General features: G+C 42.7%; 1 protein-coding gene across 1 annotated transcript in view; it reads left to right on the top strand.

The window, feature by feature from the left end:
* The window catches only part of FSTL5 (follistatin like 5), a 578,210-nt gene that overhangs the window by 355,063 nt on the left and 198,478 nt on the right, over positions 1-24,669 (top strand). The window contains exon 6 of the mRNA XM_054990327.1: positions 17,202-17,322. Coding sequence (XP_054846302.1) covers positions 17,202-17,322 — 121 coding nt within the window. The remainder of the gene's footprint in view (positions 1-17,201; positions 17,323-24,669) is intronic.

The following is a 24,669-nucleotide window of genomic DNA, read 5'->3' as shown; positions in this document are numbered from 1 at the left end:
TAATTCGCAAGCGATGATGGGGCAACCGCAAGTTCCCCATAGCATCACACAGCCGCCTGAGGAAAGCCCTCCCAGGTGCAACTGCCTTACAGGCAAAGTTTAAATGGCCAACTAATTGCTGCAACTCAAGGAGAGAAACCTTGTCTCTACTCAAGCAGTCCTCCAACCTGACTCTAAGGTCTACCACCTTTTCCCGTGGCAACCTCAAGGTCTGATGAACTGTGTCAAGTTCAGTGCCTAAAAACGTCAGGACCACTGCTGGTCCCTCTGTTTTCTCATGAGCCAGAGGAACCCCTAGTTCCTCAGCGAGTTCCATGAACCCTGCCAGTAGCCTGGCACACTGCCCCATGCCAGCAGGCCCAGACACCATGAAGTCATCCAAATAATGGACGGTGTCTGGGCAGGCACAGCGGTGACGCAACTCCCATTCCAAAAAGGAACTGAAGCGCTCAAAAGCAGAGCAAAATATGGAACACCCCATCTGAAGGGCCCTGTCCATATAAAACTCGCCCTCAAATGCAAAACCCAAAAGATCAAAGTCTTCAGGGTGAACCGGGAGCAGGCGAAAGGCAAATTTAATATCACACTTTGCCATTTCAGCTCCCACCCCACACCGGCGCACAACCTTGACCGCCTAGTCAAAGGAAGTGTAATGCACCGTGCAGAGTTCATCCGGAATGCCGTCATTCACCGATCCCCCTCTGGGGAAGGACAGGTGGTGAATGAGGCGAAACTCTCCTGGCGCCTTTTTTGGTACCACTCCCAAAGGAGAGTACCACGAAAAATCTCAATTTGTGGGTATCTCCCTCAAAGGTAGCCTCCAACTTAATCCATCCCATAGGCAGCTCCGCTCCACCTTGCCGTCCCTGGGATAGTGGTGGAAAGCCGAACTGTGGTGGCTGTTGCGGCTGTGGTTGGAGGGGAGCCGGCACCCGACCCGGGATCTGCTGAGGTCTCGGCGCTGGTCTCGCCGGTCCTCCCGGCGCCTGCCCGCCCTGTCTAGCCTGTCTTCTTGGAGGCACTAATTGTCCTGCTGGAGGAGATTGCGGCGCACCCTGCACTTTTGGCCCCCCGGGCCCTGGTGGCGGCAGCACCGGGATTGGTTGTGGCGGCGGCTGTTGCGGCTGCAGCGGCAGGCCTGGGGTGGGTAACTGAGGTGGCGGCAAAGGCTGCGGTGCTGGCACGGGTTGCACTGGTGGCGGCTGTGGCAGCGGTGGCGGGGCTGGGACCAGCAGTGGTGGCGGCGGTTGTTGTGGCTGAGGAACTTGAGCAGCTGGCGGTGGCACAGGTGGTTGGGGCCCAGGCTCGGCTTGAACTTGTGGCGGGGGTCCTGGAGCAGGTAGAGCAGGGGGCTGTTGAGCTTGAGCTTGTGCCTTTTTTGTTTTTTGGGCTCGAGAAGCTGGCTGGGTGGAGCTCTTACTCTGCACTAGTAGGCTGATTAGATAGACAGCTTGAGCTAGGTTTCCTTTTATTGCATTTAACCGGCCTTCCAGCCACCGGTAATGGGCAGGAGTACCGTACTTTATCTCCTCCTCCTCAGCCGGCACTGTTTGATCCGGCAGGAGTAGGGTCTCTTCCCAGTTACGCTGCTGTCTATCCGTGTCTTCCACAGCATCACTTGAAACTTTTGGTATTTAATATTTACCAGCTGAAGTCACCCCCGATGTTTCCCTGGGGCTTGCTTCCTCTTCCGCAGCACTCACCATCCAGCCCTTTGCCATTCCCGTAACTACAAGTATTCCATACTGCACCACATGGTCTTGATTTTGTAATCAGTTCTAACGTGGGTCTGCGGCTGGGGCTCCTGCGCCATTGTCCCAAGTTCCAGTTGAGCCCACATCGGTGTAATCCCAACTTAAAAGTTTATTACGCACAGTCTCCCAGTTCTGTGGCCTGCTGGCCTCCCCCCAGTGGACACCCTCCACCAGGTGCCCGGCCTCCGCATCCCATTGAAACTACTGTTGGGAGCTAGTCCGCCGAGAGCGTGGACAGGCGACCTGTTTCCCAAACAGGTCCTCCCGTTGCTCCCTGCTCCGTCGACCCGACGGTCCTACTTAGATCAATCATCGAGCGGGAGAACATGGTGCCAGCTCACCTCTCCCTGGTTTCCCGGGGCCTGGAGCCCCACTGCCGAGGAGTTGGCAACAATATCAGCTGCTCATGTTCACGAATCCCACTCGTTTTAGGTCGAGCTCCCTCAAGAGTCACTTGGTCCTGCCTGGTACCACCGGTAGGCAGTTCTGTAGTCCCAGCACGCTCCTGTCCAGACACAGACGGATCAGTCAGGTTCCCGCTGGTATCCATCCTCCCTGGGTGAGGGGTCGGGGGAGTAAAAGTAGATTCTCAACAAAATGTCAGACTATGGAATCCCTGTTATCTAGAGTTTGTCTCCCCCCCCCTTCTGCAAGAAGCACAGTTTTTTGGTTTCAAAAGGTTTATTGAAAGACTAGGCTCTGACTCAAGTATCTATATTTTAAGGCCTGGAGAGGATTTTGGCTGAAAACAGTCATTGTCGAGAATGAAAAAAGAAAGCATAACATGTGGTACATCTAACCTTTCACTCCCAGCCTCCCCCCTATCTTCCATAGCAATGCGAACTTTGCTGTGGGAAGGCGCGGCCCGTCAAGGTCTCTGGCTGTAGAAACAAATAAGAGTATTCTTTTTCATGGAAAGTGCGGTTAAAATAACACCTGGATCTGGAGGGAGAGAAAGGCTAACGACTACAGTATTAAACATGGTGTAACTCTGACCAAGGAACTACAGAACATATTAGATCCTGACAACCCTCAGGGACGGGACAGGAGGGGCGTCAAAAGGCCCTAAGACCCTGCCCTCAGCACACTCCTTTAAAATCTTTTGGCGGACCACATCTTCCATATCAGCCACTGACCTGAGGTTGGCTGCCATGAAAGGTGTCCTGGGACCCTGGAAAGGGATCCTAAACCCAAACTTAAAACCTAAACGCAAATAATCAGTGTTCCTGCACCGTGGGTACACTTGAAGCAACCGTTCAAGTACCCTCAGCCTTACTGAACTGGGCCCCTTTACCAGGCCCTTGCTGGCCGCCACCGCTCCCAAAGTATTTTCCTCCCTGTCCCCCTTGTCATCCCCTAGGACAGGCAGAATGTGCATGGGGTCCGGCGCAGGTAGGGCATTCATGTCTATATTTGCATGCCCTTCTATGGCACACCACCCTGGATGTAAAGTCCCAGCAGAGCAACCGTGATTGAACCTGCTGCCCCGCAGGGGTGCGGGAACCTGAACCCTGAGCTGGCTGAATAATCATATGACCGCTGTCGGTCCTATCCCCTGTGGTGGACTTTGAGGGGGCCATAATCTGAACCCAAAGCTGGAACAGTATTTGATCCCAGGGTAAGCCCGGGGTTAAAGCCGCACGCATGCGGAACTCTTCGTCATAACGAAGCCATGCCACCCCTTCAAAATCAGTGTACCCCCTGTATATTATGTTCATGTATTGAAAGAGGGGGAGGGCCCTGTGTGGCTGTGCCCTGGCCAAAACCGTGGCATAAACCAGGAACCCAGGCAACCAATGACCCCAGGTCCTGTTAATCCGTCGCTGGCGGATCTTTTCCTTGTCCCTGTCGTCAAGATCATCCTTATCTTTCTTCTCTAGTTCCCTGAAGAGAAGGGTAAAGACATCTACGTACTCATCCCGTATAATTTTTTCATGGGTGGTCTGTGTCAAGTGATCTCCTAATGGCAAAGCAGTATCCCCAGGGGGCAAGGCCCTATAAGGGACCATGCCGTATCCCTGGGCTCCGTAGGAAGCTGAGCCCGGCTGGCTGCCATATCCGTAAGGCCACCCAATGGCTGGAAATGGATAGGCTTGCCCTTCCCAACCAGTAGCACTACCAACTGTTGGCAAAGCAGGCACCTGCTGCTGGTACAAGGAGCCACTGGCATAATTGGGCCACATTGATGGCCCCGCCAGAGGCCAACCCTGCGTGGGATAACCGCTAGAAATGGAAGGGGCGGAAACTCCAGAGGTGGTCGTTTGCCCCCAGGGCCCCCAGGGCCAAGCAGTGCTCTGTTGTGGCAGAGAATCCTTACCATCAGTCACAGGTGGTTCCACCGCTACGGCGACTTGCCCACTGTCATCCAGCCCTTCTTGGTCGCCGTCCACCACACCTTCCAGTGAGGTCGGATGTTCCTGGCCTCCGCCACCATCACTCGCCGCCATACCTGATAGTCTCTTGAGGGCAGAAAGGCGAGAGGCAAATCTTTATTAAAACCCACTTTCGCAACTCTCTTGGCACCCCTGCGTGGCTGACTGGTGGCACAGGCAGATGCCATGCCCCCCTTGCCCTCTCCAGAGCAACAATGCGCTCCATCAGGTCCCGCCTACTCGGGCCTTCGTCCTCGTCCGAGGAAGACAAAGCCGGAGGTGGGTTCCATGGCGCTGGCCTTTTAACAGGCTGTTTTCCTTTAGACGGATCCCCTCCCTTCTTGGGCGGCATAATTAATACAATGATATATCAAACTGTTCACCGCTCAACCACTTAACCAGTGATGACACCCACCCTTCAAGGTAGGCCAAGCCTGCCATAATGTTAAGGAGACCTAACAGGGACAGTACTCCAACTCTACCCTTAGGTGGCTCCGACACCCTGTTTCCAAGGCCCAGCAGGATAACTACATGCTGCCACCACTAGATGGCGGAAAGCGCAGCAAATGTAAGCCACCCCACTGCACAAAATGGCCATCAGGCTAGTGTAACTTGGCCAGTAAACAGGCAACAAGATGGCCCCCCACAGCCTGCATGAGGCGGGTTATTGTCCCGCCCCAACAGAAACTTTTGACCACCCAGCCCTGAAACAGGGCTTATACGCCGTCAGTGCTCTAGGATGAGGGGAGAGCACAAAACCGGGGGGGGAGTGCAAAATGCACTTCGGAGCTAAATTGGGGGGGGGGGAGAACCAGCGAATAAATCCCTGTCTCCCTAGGTTGCCCACAGCCTCCAGGCCAATCACCAATCCAACTACAGAAGGGCAACATAAATGGGCTGTAAATTGCCCGGGCTCTGCCAACGCCGCTGCAAGGGCGGCTAAAAGAGCCGGAGCTGAAAACTCAGAGGGAGAACACCCCCCACTGAACAACCCCCCATGGCCGCCAAACGCTGCCGCTGCTGCAGTGAGGGCCGCAGCTGAGCAACAAAGAGGCCCCGACGATGCTCCCATCCCTTTGGCCGACACCAGTGCTGCTGCCGCGGCTGCAAACAGGGCTGACGAAGTAGAGGCCAGCAGGGAGGCCGAACGCGATGCACTGCAATTCCGACGCTCGGAGGAGAAGGAGAAGGATGCTCCTGTCCCTCCGAGCGATCTGAAACAACTAACGCCAGGGAGAGTGGAGCCGTCGCACAACGGCGCTTGGCTCCGCCCCCCCCCCCCCCAGCGAAGCCCCAGATGCCCAGGAAGGGAGCCTGTCTTCCTCTCCGAGTGGGGCCACAAAGGACAGCTCCCAGCCAGAGCTGTGTGATGCCGCAGCTGGGAGAGCCGCATTGTCTGCCCATTGATAATTATATTTTGAGCAGATTTTCTCTTTGGTTTGCTGTTTAATGCTAATAGAGAGAACCATTGATTTAGAGGTATTAATTGTTAGACCAGAAACTTGAGCATATAGATTGAGAGTTTCCTGTAGATGTGGTAAGGATTCTTCTGGCTTCGTGATATATAGTAGCATGTTGTCAGCAAACATTCTTAACTTAGGAATTTTTGAATATTTTTATACCTTGGATTTGATTGTTTTCACAAATCCTAGCAGCTAAGGGTTCTAAAGCGATGGCAAAGAGGAATGGTGAAAGGGGACAACCTTGCCTCTTCCTAGGATGAATCCAGATTGATCTTGAAGGATGTATTGTCCTATGAATTAATGTATTCGTTGAGTTATGATTGAGGTAAATATTTTTTAGACCTGATTTAGTAAGGAAATTGGGCGGAATGAGGATTTTTTCCTTGTTTGTATATTACTATTATTGTAGCATTACTCCATGAGGGGGGCTGTAAAATCTCTTTCATTAAATCAATTTCCCACAGACCGGTTTCTAAGATATTGTTGCATGTGTTTGTTAATAGCTGAGTGATGGTTGCTTTAAATGTCTTGTAGAATTCTGATGGGAAGCCATCTGGACGTGCTGCTTTATTGTTTTTTTAATCTTTGAATCGCTTCTTGAGTTTCCCTTAGTGTAATTAGGCTTTCCAGTAGTTGTCGATGTGGCTCTTCAAGGTGTTTGTTTGTGTGTGTGTAAAAATTCTTGAACTTTATCTATGGCTGTTTTTGGGATGTACATAACTTGTTGTAGAAGTTTTTGAAAGTTTGGGTTATTTCTTTTGATTTGTTGTGTGTACGTCCCTTAGAGTCTTGTATTGTTGCTATTAATCTGGAGGCCCTCTTTTCTTTTGTTCTCCAAAATAAAATTTTAAGATGCTTTGGGGAGTAGAACCAATGTTTTTGTTTCAACTATAACAGATTTCTTTGTTTTTGATTTGTTTCTAGTGTGTCCAATAGTTTGTGTTCATTTAATAGTCTACGGTAGAATTTTGCTTCCTCTTTCTTTGTGTTGTTGCTTTACCTGTTTAATTATTATTTTCAATATTGCTTGTTTCTATTCATTTTTCTTTTTGTTTATGTATGCTGATTGCGAGATAAGGTGCCCTCTTAACTCTGCTTTAAGAGCGTCACATTTCATGTGTGGTAAGACATCAGATGATTCATTATCTTTTATATAGTGTATAATGGATTCTTCTGTTGATTTGACTACACTTGCATTACAAGGAAGGGCTTTGTTTAGTGTCAAGTACTTTTCTGGAGCGGATTGTGGGCCAAAAGATAGTAAGCAGCTTGTCCATGCATGGTCTGACCAGGTTATGTTGCCAAATGTGTGTGTTAATTACTGTATTCATTAGTTTTCCTGAGATAAGTATATAAACAATCCTGGGCCGTTTTCACACTACTAACCTGCTTCTGCAATGTTGTGCAAAAAACGTGGAAGATAGCGTCTTCTTGCGAGCCTTTTGCGCAATGTTGCGCAAAACTCTCGTGAGAAGACACTATCATCCGCGTTTTTTGTGCAGTGTTGCACAACGTTATAGAAGCAGGTTAGTAGTGTGAAAACGGCCCTGGTGTGAGTATTATGCCTAGAGGAGAAGTATAGACTTTTCTTGATTGTGCATCTGGCACCATATATCTGTTAGCTGAAAATTTTTCAGAATTGTTGTCAGCCTAGTGTTCCATTTTTTGCTTTTAGATGTGTTGCCCTCGTAATGTGATTTCTCTAGGTTATGATTTATTATGAAGTTAAGGTCACCACCAACAATTGTTTCTCCTGCTTGAAAGTCATTTATTTTCTTAAAGTGTCTTCTATGAATTTTATTTGATTGGCGTTTGGAGCATATATTGATGCTAACATGATTGGCTACTCTTCTAAGGTGCCTTTGATAAATAGATACCTTCCTAGAGGATCTACACCTGGTGCTTTGTGCTGAAAGTTAGTGGATTTGGAAATTATGATCGAGACTCCTCTTGATCTGGATGATCCCTTTGCATGAAATTGGTTTTGGATCCAGTCTGCTTTTAATTCTATATTCCTATTTGAACGATGGTGAGTTTCTTGTAGTAATGCAACATCTGCTTTTAGTGTATAACATAAAAGTTTATTGCCACAACACAAAATCAGAAAGCTTTTAGAGAAGGCTTATCTTGTCAGGTGGAAGTAGTAAGGATCATGCAACTTTCATGAACAAAAACTGTATGGAACTGGGGCTGAAGTAAGGAGAACTGGGTGAGATTGAGTAAAAAAGATAGCTGTATCCAACCAAATGTTATCTCCTTTGATTGTAACAATGTAATCTTAAACTAAGTTATATCTTTCTAAGCCCAATGATAACCCATTGGTACAACTTTCATAACTTCATTTGTGAGTGAAGGGGCCTCTTACAGATTCTTTGTCACTATTTGTGACGGCAGGAAAAATCCTGTAGTCTTTTTATCACCTTGGAATCTGGTTTCCTTCTTTCTGTATTTTGTTTGCCCAGTTTCCAAAGCATTTTTGAGGTGTTGTGGTGATGTTTGCTGACATATTAGGGTGGGGAGAGACATAGCTGTAGTCACAAGCGACCATTCTCCTCAGCTCTGAAGCCACTGAGACCCCCTTAATTGTAAGAGGCAGGTACCAATTGCTGTTGTATGAGAAGACGTGGTCACAAGATGTATTATACCAATAATGCAAGCAGTTGGTTATTTAGTTATGTTCTTGTAAACCATAGACATATCATTCTTCCTATTCTTTTTCTTGAGGGTGGGATATTTGCTACTCATGGTTTACTTAATGTTCTAGAACAAACTGCAAAGGAATTAAATATTTGGTAGAGGTCTGGCTGGGGAGTGGAAACTTCATTATAGTGGAGTGGAAGATTAAGAAATAATGTTACTACAGGACAGAGTGCATTCAGTGGCATAAAATGGACTTGCATCAATTCAGGACAGGTACCTTTGAATCTAATGCATAATAGATAGAGAGGCCTTTAAAGTGTTAGTGCTTTCCCCCTCTCTTCTCTCTCTGTATATGTGTGTTTGCCCCTGTGAGACAAAATCTTATGCAACATGGGCAGGGGGATGACTGGAAACATATCCACATGATATTCTGTTCCTTTCCATGGTAGAAATATTACATATGAGGTGAAAATGTTTACATGCTGCTCCCAGACGGCAAGTCTTTATCTCACCTTTGACACCCTTATTGGCAGCTATTATTGTGTTGGGACTTTCCAGCAACTGGGCAGATTGATACCAAAAGTAAATAGCAGAGACTACAACCACATGAAAGTTTGACTGGTAGCTTCCCCTAAATAGGGAGCTGTATGGTGCAAAATTAAGCTAGACAAAATGGCTATTTTTGATTTGTTTTCATAAAACCAGCAGAAAAAGTTAGGAATGTTGTACCAATGGGTTATCATTGGGGTTAGAAAGATATAACTTAGTTTAAGATCACATTGTTACAATCAAAGGAGATAACATTTGGTTGGATACAGCTATCTTTTTTACTCAATCTCACCCAGTTCTCCTTACTTCAGCCCCAGTTCCATACAGTTTTTGTTCATGAAAGTCGCATGATATTTACTATGGAATTTTTGGTGGTCAAAGTGAGCCCCGTCCTCCCTTTTTCACCCATGGAAAAGCTGGTTGGATCCTACCCATTATTTTATGAATTTCACAAAAACATCCATTTGCAGAACCAGAAACAAAAACAGTATCTTCTGTCTTCATTTCCTGTGTTGAAATCATTAAATAAGCACAATCTGTCTCCCAATAAGGTACATTAGTGAGGTAGAATGAAAAATCTAAAACATTATTATGGAAATGTACTAAGAAGTCTTTAAAAAAGTGTTGGCATCTAAATTGCATTATTTTGACTGAGCGGCATTTATTTTTGATAAAACAGAACTAATGTAAATGTTATAGTTGGTTCTTGTGTTTATATGCAGCTTCTTTGGATTGAGCAATGTTGTTGTATATAGCTGTGCCAAATGGTCTACAGTAAAAAAATGACATGAAAGAGGGACTTAGGGGGATGCTGAAAAATTTTCCCAAAAGTCTCCCTCTTGTATACATTTTTGCAGCAGTTTGCTGTAGTTCCAATGAATTGCTGCTTTGATGCCATTTTTTCTCTCCAAAGTTGCTTTCCAGAAGAGGGAAGTCATCTTACATATCAAACTGGATTTGTCATGATGATGTCACTGACAGCAAATTAGCCCATCCAGAGCAAATGTAATGCATCTTCAAAAAGCATCGACCTCACTCTGAATTAGCTTTGTTGACCCTCAGTGACATCATGTAGCCATGTAAGAGTTAATAAATGACTTCCCTGTTACTAGGATTATGAGTGATTTGAAGAAATTAAATACACTCAAATTGCATCTGCCTGTGTTTTCAAATAAGGAGTGTAACCCAGCTATTGGATAAATGTTCGGAACTTGTATTTTTAACCTGTGGGACAAGGAGCAGCTTTTGTGGGGGAAGTCTGAGTGGGAAAAAACACAATAGTTCATCCCCTACTGCTGTTCTGAAGAAATTAGTAATGCCACATGATCGCAGCTGTGTAAAAAATCTGGGACTCATTTCTTTCTGTTCATTTTTTCCCCAAAACAGCCAGAGTCTCAACTATAGCTAACTTCTAGCAAATAAACAGTAAGCCAAAATATGTTGTCAGGCACCATTTTTGTGTCTAAAACATTTATTTAAAAACATTTTTAAAATTTTCAGCAACCTGAGAATTCTCTTAAATGCTGAATTCTATTTGAAAAAAATAAACCATTTTGTTCTGAATATTTAAGAAAACAATTGAATTGATCCACATTGCAATCCTCCATTGAATTTTGCTGATCATTAGTTTTCCTGTCAACTTTGAACTCTAGTTTCATAGTCTCTGGTTTTTCTAGGTGTATAATAGAAGCCGTCTTCAAAACCCAAGGGAATTGAGGGCACCAGCAAACGTGACAGCAATTATAGGACTCTCTTTGTCGGTACACAGCAATTTGGACTAGGAACAGCTCTGTTAAGATTGGTGAAGAGATTTTGCCCGTGGTTACCGATGCTGCTGTTAATGTTTTAAATGGAAAACTACAGTTTTAATGTCATTTTTCCTCTTTAAAATGTTAGCAACATAATTAAAATGATGTGATACTTCACCGTTGACATTGATGAGGATGCTTCAAAATCAAGAAGGAACATGTTGATCTTAAGCCCAAATGAATGCTGATTTTTATCGCACATGCTGGCCTTGCCCTCGGGCTAAACTCTTTGGGGGTATGGTTGTTAAAGTATTGTCAGATGGCTTAGGTTTATTAATTCCTTGCACTCCAGAAGTTTTTGCTTCTCAATCATGTATTCTTTCTTCCTCAAGGGTACAGAAGTGGGGGGGGAGCAATTGCTTTATATAAGATTACAGCAGCTAGGATGACAGGATTGGTTTTGTGAAAGTATGAACGCCAACTATTACTCCTAAGAAAAAAGATTGACTGGATGAAATTAAAAATTATTGCTGTATGTTCAAACTTACAGCTTTTCAAAAGTTACAAGATACATGCAGATTAAGCTGCATTTGTAAAGATATGATTGCTTGGACGATAAATGATTTTTCTTCTTATGGATGGATATGTATAAATAATATATTGTGACTTATTTATTATAAATAAAAAATGAATACTAACAATAGCACCAGGAGTCTGATTTTGATGAGCAAAACTGAGCAGGAGTTGAAGGGTTAAATTGCTTCTCCCCCTGACTATGGGACCTGAGAAATCAAGGTGCAGTTTGCCTTTTAGAGGTGGGTGGAGATCCCTGATCTTCCTCATGCCTGCTTCTGCTCTAGAATGTAGCAGACAGGGAGAACAGGAGCTATGTGCCAGAAACCCCTTAGTCAAATCTCATCCATAAACTCACTTAAAGGCTTTAGGCAACCCATTCTCTCCCAGCTTTAGTCCACAGGCTGTAATATTGATATAACTAGCAGGGAGTTCTCATCATTCACTTCTCTTGCTGACAGACTGCTAGAAAACAAAGTAAAAATCATTCTCTACCTTACTGGTTTTTTGAAATGATTTCTGAGGTAATGTATGTGGACTGTAGCACATGGTGCAGGGGGAAGCTATGTAACTATTTTTGTCAGCATTACATTGTGGAACCTAAAAAGTGCCTCATTCTCGGTAAACAGATAGCATGCAACAATAAATTATTAGATTTTTGAAGCATGTGCAAAATACAGATGGAGCAATATAATCAAAATGATCAGGCAGATTACTTAATTTAAAGCACAGATGTGGAACACTGCAAATAATTTTAGAGTGCTTCTTTTAAACTGAAGTTGAAAACATCCTGATGTTATTTTGTATTGAAATTCATAGATTATGTTTTTCACCCACAGGTTCTTCAAGATATTTGCAACAAAATAAAGCATAACAAAACAACATATAAAATATTTCAGTTTAATAACAACAACAGTAACAACAACAGATTTATATGCCACCCTTCAGGACAGCACCCACTCTGAGGGGTTTACAAAGTGTGCTATTATTATTATTATCCTCACAACAATAACCCTGTGAGGTGAGTGGAGCTGAGAGAGCTCTGAGAGAGCTGTGACTGACCCAAGGTCATCCAGCTGGCTTCAAGCAGAGGAGTGAGGAATCAAACCCGGTTCTCCAGATTAGAGTACTGCCACTCTTAACCACTACACCAACTGGCTCTCCCAAAAAAGATTTAAAAACCAAGACAACACAATAGAGTACCATATCTTCAGATTAAATTTCAGCAAATATCTATTTGGATCAATTGTTTTGTAAGTTGATGGTGAAAGGCCTTAATGGAATTCCCTGACAGGCCTCTGAAAGGAGGAAATCCCATTGTTCAGGTGCTACCATTTAAAAAGATCTGTTTCTGATAGTTGGCAATTGGGCTTTAGGCAGTACTAGCATCCAGAGTTACATTTCATATACCGATACCATGTTTTGAGGTTCATATATGGGGAAGGCACAGATACCCCAGATACCAAGGATAAGTTCAAAACCATAAGTTTAAAACTAGTACCTTCAACTTAGCTTGGAAACAAAATGTGATTTACAAAGGATCATTTCCAGATTTCCCCAGAAACTATCAATAAAGTCATGCAACCAGTCAATAAAGTCATGCCATAAAAGCAGCCAACATAGGGTTTATCACAGTCAAGAGGTTATCAGAATATTCAAGCCAGTTGTATAATATTTAATCTCCAGAAAAACATGCAGTTGTTGTATCAACCAATGCTGATAAAATGCACAAGTGAACACAACTCTCATTTTACATCCAAAAGCCTGGGGCGGGGGGGGGGGCACCAAAACTCTGTCAACTGGACCACCCATCATCATCTCAAGTCTTGCTAGACTGAGCGTTGGTCTATTCACTTACATTTGAACTTTATTGAGTTCAATCAAATATATAAGGAGGGGAATCATCCATATACCTTATAGAAAGGGAAAGGAAATGTAGAGATGGAGAGAAGCAATAGAGCTGTGATGGCACAGATGGCACTGTGCTCCAAATTCCCAGACAGCCAAATCCTTGTGGTAGATACTAAAAATATGGAAAACAAAAGGGAACTGCATGGAATACAATTGCATGCAAAACAATTGTCTCCAGAACTTTATGGCACCTTCATGCATACTAGGAGTACAATCACTTCATTGTGGTGCCTTGAACCCTATCATATGGTAGTTGACCAGATGAATGCCATTGTTCGTATCAAAGGATCCTTAGAGAGATACGGAACAGTTAACAAAGTCATGCTCCTCATCTCTTTACTAATATAGGTGGCCTATCAGGATGTTTCCTGTCCTGATTCCTAATTCTGAATTAGAATGAAGAAATTTTGGTCTTTTCTGCCTAGGGCTTTTTCATCAGTTCTGGCCCCATACAGCTTCAATGTACCCTCCAAGTTCTGCACACATTGTTAATATACCCCGATTCAATCTTCAAACTGCCTTCCAGGCTTTTTGCATTCTGCTTGAAGAAAGGCTGCATCTGCTGCAGAATTGATCATTCCCTGGATTTTCTGCCACTTTTATCCCTGTACACATAATACAATGCCCCCTCCCCAAAGTTAAGATGGCTTTTTTCAGTGCATAACGGTTTCTTTGTAGTAAAGCCTGCTCTGTCTTTCAGCCTCTCCTGCATCCTGATTGGCTGGACAACAATGTTAACACTGTCTCCTTTCTTCCACCACCACTCTCATCCATCATCTTTTTAAAAAACATGTCATGTTGTTGTTTGTTTTGTGTTGTGTGTGCACAGCACCCCCAGCAGTTAACATTCACAATAAACTGCCTTCTCAAGCAAAAAAGCACAACTCAAAAAGACTTTTATTTTTCCCCATCTTTTAATTTTTTAAAAAAGCACCAATGCTGCAGTGGTGCTGTTTCAACAACAACATTCCGCGGGGAGGGCGGAATATAAATGTAATAAATTAAATTAAAATAAAATAAAATTAAACAACAAAATTTTAAGGGATTTGAACACTGGGGGGAAAAACATTGTGATGGCTAATAGAGATGGGCACAAAACAGAACACGAACCAAAAAGAACCACAAACCAGCCCAGTTCGTGGTTCCCGAACCAGTGGTTCGTCTAAGCTCATTTCCACAAACTTACGAACTGGTCTGCTGGTTCGTTTGGTTCATTTTAAATGCCCCTTTTCATGCCGCTGCAAAGAAAGCCATATACTAAAAATATGGAAAACTAAAGGGAACTGCATGGGATAATTCCAGAGGCAAAACAAATTCTGGGCTGGTGTTGATTATAATAGCATGGCTGTTACATGGCCAAGTTTCCTTTGGTTGTGGCCCATTGGGTTGCACCTGTAGTCAAGCCCAGGGCTGAAGAACCTGCAAAAAAGCAAGGAGTAGATGCTCAGCTCAGTTATTATTTAGCTGGTTCAGATGTTCCCAATATCCTCCCCTCTTCCAGCAGTCTGAGATGCCGCTGCAAAGTGGCACGGAAAGGGACATTTAAACCCGCTGATCAGCTGCTTGTCAAGGAGATCCCCAACAAGCAGCTGATCATTTAAACAGCGGGGCTTGACTGCCCGGCCAGGAGTTCCTGGCTGGCCAGCTAAGCCCCACCTGCAGTTTAAATGGCCATTTCCTCACTGCTCCAAGTAGCCAGCCAAGACTCACCCACAGTTTAAATGGCCGTTTCCTTGGCGGTCGGCCAGCCAAGCCCCACCCATAGTTTAAATGGTCATTACCCTGCCACTCGGAACAGCAGGAGTTCCCGGCCAGCCAGCCAAGCCTCACCCGCTCTTTAAATGGCCATTTCCCCACTGCTCAGAGCGGTGGGGAAATGGCCATTTAAACAGCAGGACTGATCATTTAAACAGCGGGCAGCCAAGCCCCGCTGTTTAAATGATCAGCTGCTTTTCGGGGATCTCCCCAACAAGCAGCTGATTGATAGCATTTAAACCCCATGAACCATGAACCGGTTCACGAACTTGCACCAGTTTGTGGCAGTTCATGGTTCGTGGTTCATGAAAATGCATGAACCATGAACTGCACGGTTCGTTTTTTTCATGGTTCGTGCCCACCTCTAATGGCTAACATAAAAACTCTGCAAAGAGCTCTGAATCCCCTTTAATATTTCAAACCAGTTTGCCTCCAGAACACCTTAATCTGTCTAAAATCTAAACATTACAACATCAGTACACATGTGGGGGAAAAAAATCACTGACAAAATTTCTGACATGACGTCTTCCCACAGAAAGCCCACACCAGGATCGTGGTATTTTTCTAGTGCAGAAATAAAAACAGACATCACTTTGAATCAGCTCCCTTAAAGTGCGAAATTAAAAAATCTAAGCAGTAGAGAGCCAGAAATGATGAATAAATCAGATCTGATCTTCACAGGCCAAATATGCATATGAGAAAGGTCCTAGATAATCTGTATTTTCCACTGGGACCTATAAATGAAAAACTATTGTCCATTCAACAAATCTGATTAAAAAAAGTAGAAATTGGTAATGGGTCTATAATTTTTCAGTATCAAGAAAAGAAGTATAGTGTATTGTCGAAGGCTTTCACGGCCGGAGAACGATGGTTGTTGTGGGTTTTCTGGGCTGTATTGCCGTGGTCTTGGCATTGTAGTTCCTGACGTTTCGCCAGCAGCTGTGGCTGGCATCTTCAGAGGTGTAGCACCAAAAGACAGAGATCTCTCAGTGTGTGACAGTGTGTGACACTGAGAGATCTCTGTCTTTTGGTGCTACACCTCTGAAGATGCCAGCCACAGCTGCTGGCGAAACGTCAGGAACTACAATGCCAAGACCACTGCAATACTGCCCAGAAAATCCACAACAACCAGAAGTATAGTGTCTTGAGATGATGCAGTAATCTGAGTTCCAAAAATTGGGTCTCTTTTCCAAATATATTTTTATTTTGGTTAATATAATTGCTGTTAGTGTATTCCTGATGTTGACCCAATGGTAATTATTTTCACGTTAATGACTTTTTTTTTTTTACCAAGAGTGATGGATTTCGTAAATCTTTAGAGAAGATACTAAAATTAATACTTTGATAATATGTTGCTTCTGCCACTTAATGTCTTTTGAGTTTGAATCATTGTGACCAGAAGAGAAGGGTTTGCTATACTTGTATGCACAGGAAGAAATATGTTTTGTCAAATCTTGTCTTGTTTTACGGTGCCATCCTAAACAGAATTGAACTGTTCTAAGCCCATTGACTTTAACAGACTTTGAAGAGTATAATTTTGCAGAGGTTGACATTAATAGTTTTTGTACAATTTGTACTTCTGCCCCTAGAAGCAGGACCTTTATAGTTCCGGGTTCAAATCTGCAGATTCACTGGTTTTTAGAACTGAGGAAGTGATGTGAAATGATCGCTTTTCCTCTGTTTTTTTTAATTCATTTTTTCATTTTTTTTCTTTCTGATACGGCTGATCTATGCAATCTAATAGTTTTCTCATGCTGTAATATTTTTATCTTTTTTTTATTATTGCTTGTTTAAGCTTATTTTGTAGTTGTAAGTCATTTGGAACTTACACTACACATGGCATATAATTGCTTAAAATAATTAAATAGGATGTGTTATACTTTTTCTTCTTGTATCTCATTTTTTGGAGCAGTGTCTGTCTGTCTGTCTGTCCTGTTACTGATCTTACAGCTATCTCCCCTTAAGCAAAAATTAAAATGGGAAAAAACTTACTTATGTTATTTCTCTGATATTTAATTATTGCCCCTATATATTTTGCCTCAGAAAAAGTAAAGGAATCATTTATATCCAATAATAACCATGTCAGCTGGGCTCTCATATAGGAGCGGTATCAATAAACAAAGATGAAATTGCTTGGACTGACATGTTTTCAAACTATCCAGAATACCTGCTTTGTCTTTCATTGTGTTAGATCACATTTATGTCTGTAGTATTCCAAATTTAAATATGCAGAGTCAGTGGAAATGTATTAACTTTTTTCATAAACGACAGTATACAATTACAAAGCAACTGGAAATCTCTGATTTTACACAGTTCTCATTCATTGCCCTGTAGCATCCTCAAAATGATCTATTAAATGATTATTAGAGATACTTAATTATACCATCCAACTCTTAGAGCTGCAGTGTAATTTCATGGTTATAATTTTCTTGTCAGGTAATAAAACAGGATGAGCTTGGCAAGGATCTCTCGGACTGCTCTCTATTCGATCTGTTGAAATATGATGATTATAATGGTGACAAGCACCTAGGCCTGGAAGAATTCTATAGAGCATTTCGTGAGTACATTTCTGTTTTCTTTTGCCAAAGTTCACTTCTGCTTTTGTTCCGCCCAATATAATTTTGCTGATGCAATTTTTGAAAAAGAACACTTGATTTTAAATCTTCTGGCCTGCTTGAAACAGGATGCGAGACCAGGTGGACCCCTGATCCGAACCAGCTGGACTCTTCTGATATCCTTATGCTGAACCTGTTGCAAAAGAAATCCATACAAGTTTTAGTTCTTAGTGTGTTTCTTTCTTGAACTTGGGATAATAGTACATTTCTAGAACATCTGCTTTGTCACAAAATATGCATTTTGTTTATTAATGCAAAACACATTTATATTGCCTTCTCATATGCCCAGAGATATTTAACAATATCAATAAAACCATGAAACAGCAAATTCTAAAAGCACAGACCAGTCTCCTCCACACATACCATGTACTCACATGACAGAACAACATGCATGCAGAAGCAAATTTCTGCACACATCACTGTCACTAGGCATGGAAATAGCTGTGGAAAGGGTTCATCTTCTACCATCTGCTGATTGGGTACTCCTGGATCTAATTATTGTCTCTTACCAGCAGACTCTCATCTGTTTAGTTGTCCTTTGTAGGAGAAAGACTTCTGTCAAAGGAAGGAAGTAGAGTTTTTTTTTTCTCCCTCCATTGCAGGGAGGCTTAGCAGAAGGAAATCATTGACTCCAACTCATAGCAGACATTCACCATGGCTTCCTTATTGTGTTCCCTATTTAACTCCTCTTGCTTTTCTAAGTTTTGGAGAACATGCAAATGACTTTAATGCTGATAGCTCTTTCTCCCCCCCCCCACTCCTTTATGATTAAGCATCTCTAAGCCAATAGGGATTTTGATTGTGCAGCTGAAAAATCTGAACATTCTGTCATCTTTGTGACTTTCTGCACATACATAAGAATCTCATTATTAGTTTCATTAATCTGGAATAATTAGAATATCCTGTTTTCATACAAATTGTACTCCAGTATTAGAGCCCCCAGGCTATTTCTAAGTGTGTATTAAGAGGGTATGAATACCTTTTAATTGCTCTAGTTACCCAAAAGTCTTTGTATCTCTGTGTTAAATTATCTTGATTTTATCAAGGCCATGTTTAGTTTTGTTTTCCCCTTGCCCTAGGGCCACCCCAGTAGCCTAGAGTTTGAGAACTCCTACCAAGTGAAGTGAATATCGGAAAATAGACTGAACAACAAGTGCGTTTAAATAACTAATAAGTGGTGGGTACTAGTTAAAGAAAACATTTTTTTTAAAAAAACGTCAATATATGCCTCTTGTGTTTAGGACCTTCAGGAGATGAGATTTAGATCCCTTTTAAATTTCCTTTCAAAAATCATAGGCAATTAAATTATGTTTAAATATGCAGACAGGAGAGGATTGCGATAGTAGCATGATTAATTATCACTATTGTTTCATTAGCATTTCCTAGTAGGAGACTTTTTTCCAGCAATGTAGTTAATTAGAGCCTTGACTGTCATCTGAAGATGGTAAGTTCAGAATCAAACATGACTGAAAATTACTTTGTGAGCTTTATGATTAGGCATCTCTAAGCCAATAGGGATTTTGATTGTGCAGCTGGAAAATCAACTTTCATTTAAACAGACTCATAGAGCTGAGCTAAAGCATCTCCAGCAAACATTATCAATTTGAAAAGAACTTTTCGGGCTTCCAAAAGGCATCCAAAAACTGACTCAGTATGGTTTTGGGTCTTATCTGATAGCAGCATTAGCTGTTGGAAAATAGTTGTCTTTCTTCCTAATAGCTAACTGGCTGCTGATGAGAGCAATCCTAAATGTATGTTATTCAACTGGACTTATTCCCAGGAAAGTGCCCTCGAATTATAGCCAGTGTCACTGTAGACAAAGGTAGCTTGTTCAGAATGAAGGGGATGCCTATTCAGGATTCACTGTCTTCACTCTGCAGTAGTGAACATGCAGAGTCTTTACTCTGCAGTAGTGCAGTAGTGAACATTCAACAATGTTCTCATTGCTCAAATCCAAGTGTTACTAGGAAGGAGAGCTGTTTTTTACCACTTACTAACATCCAGTTGGGGCTTGGAGAACTCCTGTGATTGCAACTGCTCTCCAGACAACAGAGATCACTTTCCTTGGAGAAAATGACTGCCTTGGAGTGTGCACTCTATGGCATTCCCTCCTTTCCCCATATCATGCCCTCCTCATGTTCCTCTCCAGTTCTCCAGGAATTTCCCAATCCACAGTTGGCAACTGTAGCTGTTTTGTAAATTAAAAAAAATATGCCAAAGTCATAATGAGGGATACAAAGAGGCTCTCAGTTAAATGCTGCAGCTATCAACTGATATGGCAGGGAATGTTTCACCTTTTCTTTGCTATGTTCCCAGCAAAGTAAATAAATAAAACACTCTTCTGATAGACTTTGGGAAACAGGGAAAGAAATGTTTTTGAATTTTCCTGTTTGGGGTCAACTTCTAGTTACCTATTCCAGCCTGCCCAAGGTCAACGTCAGGTGGTGAACTGGTCTGAGGCCAGGCACGGCGACAACCAGCCACCCTGGGCCCTGCTGCAAAGGCAGCAAGCTGCCCCAGGCCCTACCACAGAGGCAGCAGGCTGCTCTGAGGCCAGGAGTGGCTGCGATAAGATGCTCAGAATCCTGCCATGTTGGCAGAGAGATGCACCAAGGCCTGGCATGGTGGTAGCAGAGAGTCACCGACACCTGGGTGAGGGGGTGGTGAGCCAACCCAAGCCCCAAGGCATTGAGGCAGTGAGCCACCCAAGGTCCGGCCAGAGAGGCAGCAAGCTGCCAGAGGCCCAGATAAGGAGGTGGTGGACTGCTCTGAAGCCAGGTGCAGTGGTGCTGAATCACTGCAGGCCTGAGCAAGGAATTGGGATGGGTCTTTGGAAGTGGGACAAGTACAACCAGGAAGTATGTTGGGAGGGGGACAAAAGAAGGGAGCATGGAGGGGGGGGGAGGATGTTTGGGAGAAAGGGGAAGGTGTTGGGGGGTACAGAGGGGAAAGATATTCAAAAGGAGGGAGTGAAAGGGAAGGGCCTTTGAGAGGAATGGAGGGAAGAAGAGGGTTCGGAAAGTGTGGAGGGAGAAAGAAACAGGCAAGGATGATGTAGTGGAGACAGGAACCAGAAAGCATCTTTGGGAAATGGGGAGGGGGAGAGAATATGGAATGATGAAGGAGGAGAAGAAAAGGGGAAGGATCCTTGAAAGAGGGAAAACAGGGAAAGATCTTTGAGAGGGGGGAACCTGAGGAAGGGGAGGGAGAGAGAAACAGTGAACAATTTTTTGGAGGGGCAAAGCAGAGGCGGGGGAATGAGATTCCCCCTCCCCAACTGCTTTTCCCCATCCCAGTGTCACCACAGCTGCCACACAGTCTGGGACCATTGCAAGACCCAGTGCAGGCTCCTTCCTTCCAAGGGTCATCCCAACACAATCCGCAACTTTTGTTGCAAGCTTCCGCTTTTCTACCCATAATAATATGAACCTTGCATGACTATTAAACCATCTAATTAATTTTCTGTAGATATGTAATGTTAGATATCTCTGAGCACTCCAAAGAATAATTGTTGCAAATTCTGTTCTATTTGTTCTAGGATTTATTGTCATATAGCCATTGATTGATATGTTTTTTCTGTTAACACTGAAAGCTGTTAAATTAGCTAGAACAGTGAAAAAAATGCAGTTTTGCAGCTATCACAAAACCCTAAAATCAAACAGGTATACTGTGTCCTCAACAGTGGTTTAAAATTAAAATCTATAATCTCATGTGTGACAGACTACACTTTTTAAAAGCTTAGAAGTGCTGTACAAACAGCTGAAGGACTGTGAGGGTTTACTGCTTCACAGAAACAGAGAGCTTTGAGTGACAAGGAATCTGATTGGGTAGCATGAGCTGAACAGAGAAAAGAGTTCTGAACTGGATGCTTGCTGGGGAGAGGGGAATCTGATCTCAGCTCTAGCTGAGAGGAGTCAAATGTTGATAGTTTCGAAATTCAGCCCTGATTGAGAGCAGTTTTAGACAGATAGGAGAACTGGGGGAAAGTTGTCAAGGAAGTTTGGGAAGTAGGTGAAGACTCCCCATTCAAGCCAAAGAAAGGGGATAAATCTAGTGAGAGGAGAGTTTCCCTATCCAGTTGAACAGGGAGTTAGCTCCAAAGAGTAAAGTGATCCCTGGTCTGGTGTGGTTAGAAACTGCCTTTGAAGATCTTAAGAGTTAGTTAAAAACTAAAGATGAGAACTGGTGCTTCAGGAGAAGGAGTTTGGGTACTGGAAAGAGGATACCAGCCTTCTGGAAACCAAAAAGAATAAGAGAATACTCAAAGAAAGTGTACTAAAGTGTTTAGCCTCCCAACAAAGATTTAAGTGACGGTGAAGAACTTAAGAAACTCTCATTAATCTGAAACATAAGAACTAAAGTCTGTGCATGTACTGATTTTACCTCAGAGCTATCTATATTGAGTTACCTCAGAAATTGTCAACCCCTGATTTCACCTGACCTTTCCCCTGTATGTTAAGTAAAATATTTTATTTTTGAATCTAAAAATGCCTCTAGTGCCATTTAAGTTGTTTAAGTCAAGGGTGTGGGGAGCATCATATCGTGATTCAAGACTGGAATAATAAATATGTTTTCTAAAATGCTGTTTATATCTTTGTTGTGAGGAGAAATATATTCTGTACTTAGGCATAATTTGGTGTTACAAAAATAAGAAGATGCACTCTTCCGAGTCTTCCGAGACTAGATGTAAGCCTAAATCCTTGGCAAATAAGCACATAAAATCCTTGTTGTTGATGGGGAATCCAGCAACCAGTTTATTCATGCCAAAATGTTATGATTGGGTTTTATAACATGAAGAAAATTTCTTCTTAAAGACTAAAGGACACCCCATTTTTTGTTCCTGCAATGAGGTAATGGGAGTAGAGTCTATTATATACTGTATAATTGGAGGAATCTACCAGGCTTGTCTTATAAGTCACTGCTTGATGTTTTTGAACAATCACTCAGAAGATGATATATAGCTTGCTAACAGGGACTTTTAAAGAATATAAGTAATAATGAGAAGAGAAAGATGGAATACAAACCATTAGGAACACCATCTCCAACAATACCACAGCTGATCTTGCTACCAAGCTCTGCCAGTTTGTCCTCACCCACAATTGCTTCACATTTGTTGATGATTTGTTTCTTCAGATCAATGGGGCAATGGTGGGCACCTGCATGGCACCACAATATGCCAACATTTTGAGCAGCAATTCCTCAGCTCCCATCTGCGAACATCCCCCTTGTACTTGAGATTTATTTAAGATATTTTTATCAGCTGGACACATGGGAGGAATTTCTCCAAGCCGTCAGTAGCTTCCATCCTATCATCAACCTAACCATGAATCAACCCACACAGGAAATATATTTTCTAGACTGCACTGTGCAAACACATGAGGGAAACTTAAGAACCACCTGGTAGTGAAAACCAACTGATCACCAAACATATCTACATGCCTCCATTCATCATCTGCAACACACCAGACAATCCACTATCTTCAGCCAAGCTCTGTGCTGCAGCCACATATGCTCCAGTCTCTCTTGGCAGAGAGTCTCACTTGTGTGATCTACAACAAAAATTTCTGAAATTACAGTATCCACCAGATGTAGTAAGAAGACAGATCAACAAAGCCAGAATGATAAGAAGGGATGACCTGCTACAAGATAAACAAAGCAACAACAGAACACCACTGGTAGTCATATACAGCCCCCAGCTCAAACCAGTTCAACACATCATTAATGACCTGCAACTTATGCTGGACAATGATACTACTCTCTCACAGGCATTGGGAGGCAAACCTTTTCTTGCCCACAGACAGCCTTCCAACCTTAAACAACAACTCACTCACAGCAATGCAGTTTCCAAAATGGACACAAACTCTGGAACCACAGCCTGAAATAAACCAAAATGCTAACTCTGCCCCCATATTCACTCCAGCAATATAGTCGCTAGACCTAAGAGCACCAGCTATACCATCTCAGGCTTGTTCACTTGTTCATCTTCCAATGTTATATATGCTATCAAGTGTAAGCAATACTCTTCAGCCTCTCTGTATTGGACAAACAAGTTAGTCTCTTTGCAAAAGAATGAATGGATGCAAATCTGATATAAAAAATCCCAACATTCTAAAACTAGTGGGAGAACACTGCCAGGACATTCTGTCACTGACCTAAGAGAAGCAGTTCCCAGTCAGAGAAACTTCAAAGGGAAATTACAACACGAGATTGCTGAAATTGAGTTTATTTTCAACTTTGGAACAATGGATCCCCCAGAGTTGGGCTGGGACATAGGATTTTTATTGCATTACAGATGGTAACTTTCTGCACTTTGCGCCCAGGCTCTATCAAGCTAACTACAACATGTATTATAGCTAGCTCCCTGACACTCTAATTTACAATACTCCTCCCACCCTCTGCCTGGATTATAAGGACTCCTTCCTTTTTCCACTCCTTATATCTGACGAAGGGAGCTTTGACTCTCGAAATCTCATACCCTGGAAATTTAGTTGGTCTTTAAGGTGTTACTGGACCTGAATCTTGCTCAGCCCAGATAAGTTAATTGTATTCTAATACAATTAGAAGCTGCAATTGTGCTGGATTTTTTGTTGCTTTAAAATTTGAAATGAAAGTTAATATAGTTCCTCAGTAGTGTGCCTTTACAAAAATAAACATTAAAACAACTATCTCAGGTAGCTGTCACTATAATACTCCAAATTCCTGTGTTTAGTACAACAACAACAAAAAATAAGTATCAATAATGTATTATTTTGATGGAAATTCATATGTAACCAGTTCCTTTTATGGCAACAAGCGAGAAAAGAAAGCCAATAAGAACAGAACTAATTGAACAAGCTGAATGCAAATATCAAAGCTTTATCATAAGTAATGTAATTTAAGTAACATTCTACATGTATAAGGCAGAGAAAAATCATTAACGTTACTTGAGCTATGAGACATCCATCAGAAATGGCATAAGTGTTTTGCGAACACCATATGAAGAAAAAACATTTATTCTAACAAATAGCCAGAATTTACTGGATTCTTAAATGCCACAGAGTATTGAAAAAAACCCAGTCTTTAGTATTAAGTATGCAAATACATATGCAGCTCTGATAGTGCATCCTCACTCACTGGCATTGAGTGTCAAGGCTGCGAGTGAAGTTATAGTTAAATGTCATGCCTGCAAAAACAGCATTTAAATTCATTCATACACAAAATCCTGCTGATTAAACAGCTCTCTGGAGGTGGGCGTGACCACAAAAATGGCTGTTCCAGGAGATGGAGCCAACCACAGAATGTCAGGGAGT

The sequence above is a fragment of the Eublepharis macularius genome, chromosome 10 (assembly GCF_028583425.1).
Source record: "Eublepharis macularius isolate TG4126 chromosome 10, MPM_Emac_v1.0, whole genome shotgun sequence".
NCBI classification, from domain to species: Eukaryota; Metazoa; Chordata; class Lepidosauria; order Squamata; family Eublepharidae; genus Eublepharis; species Eublepharis macularius.
The sequence above is the reverse complement of the archived record's forward strand: the minus strand, read 5'-3'. Positions and strand labels throughout refer to the sequence as shown.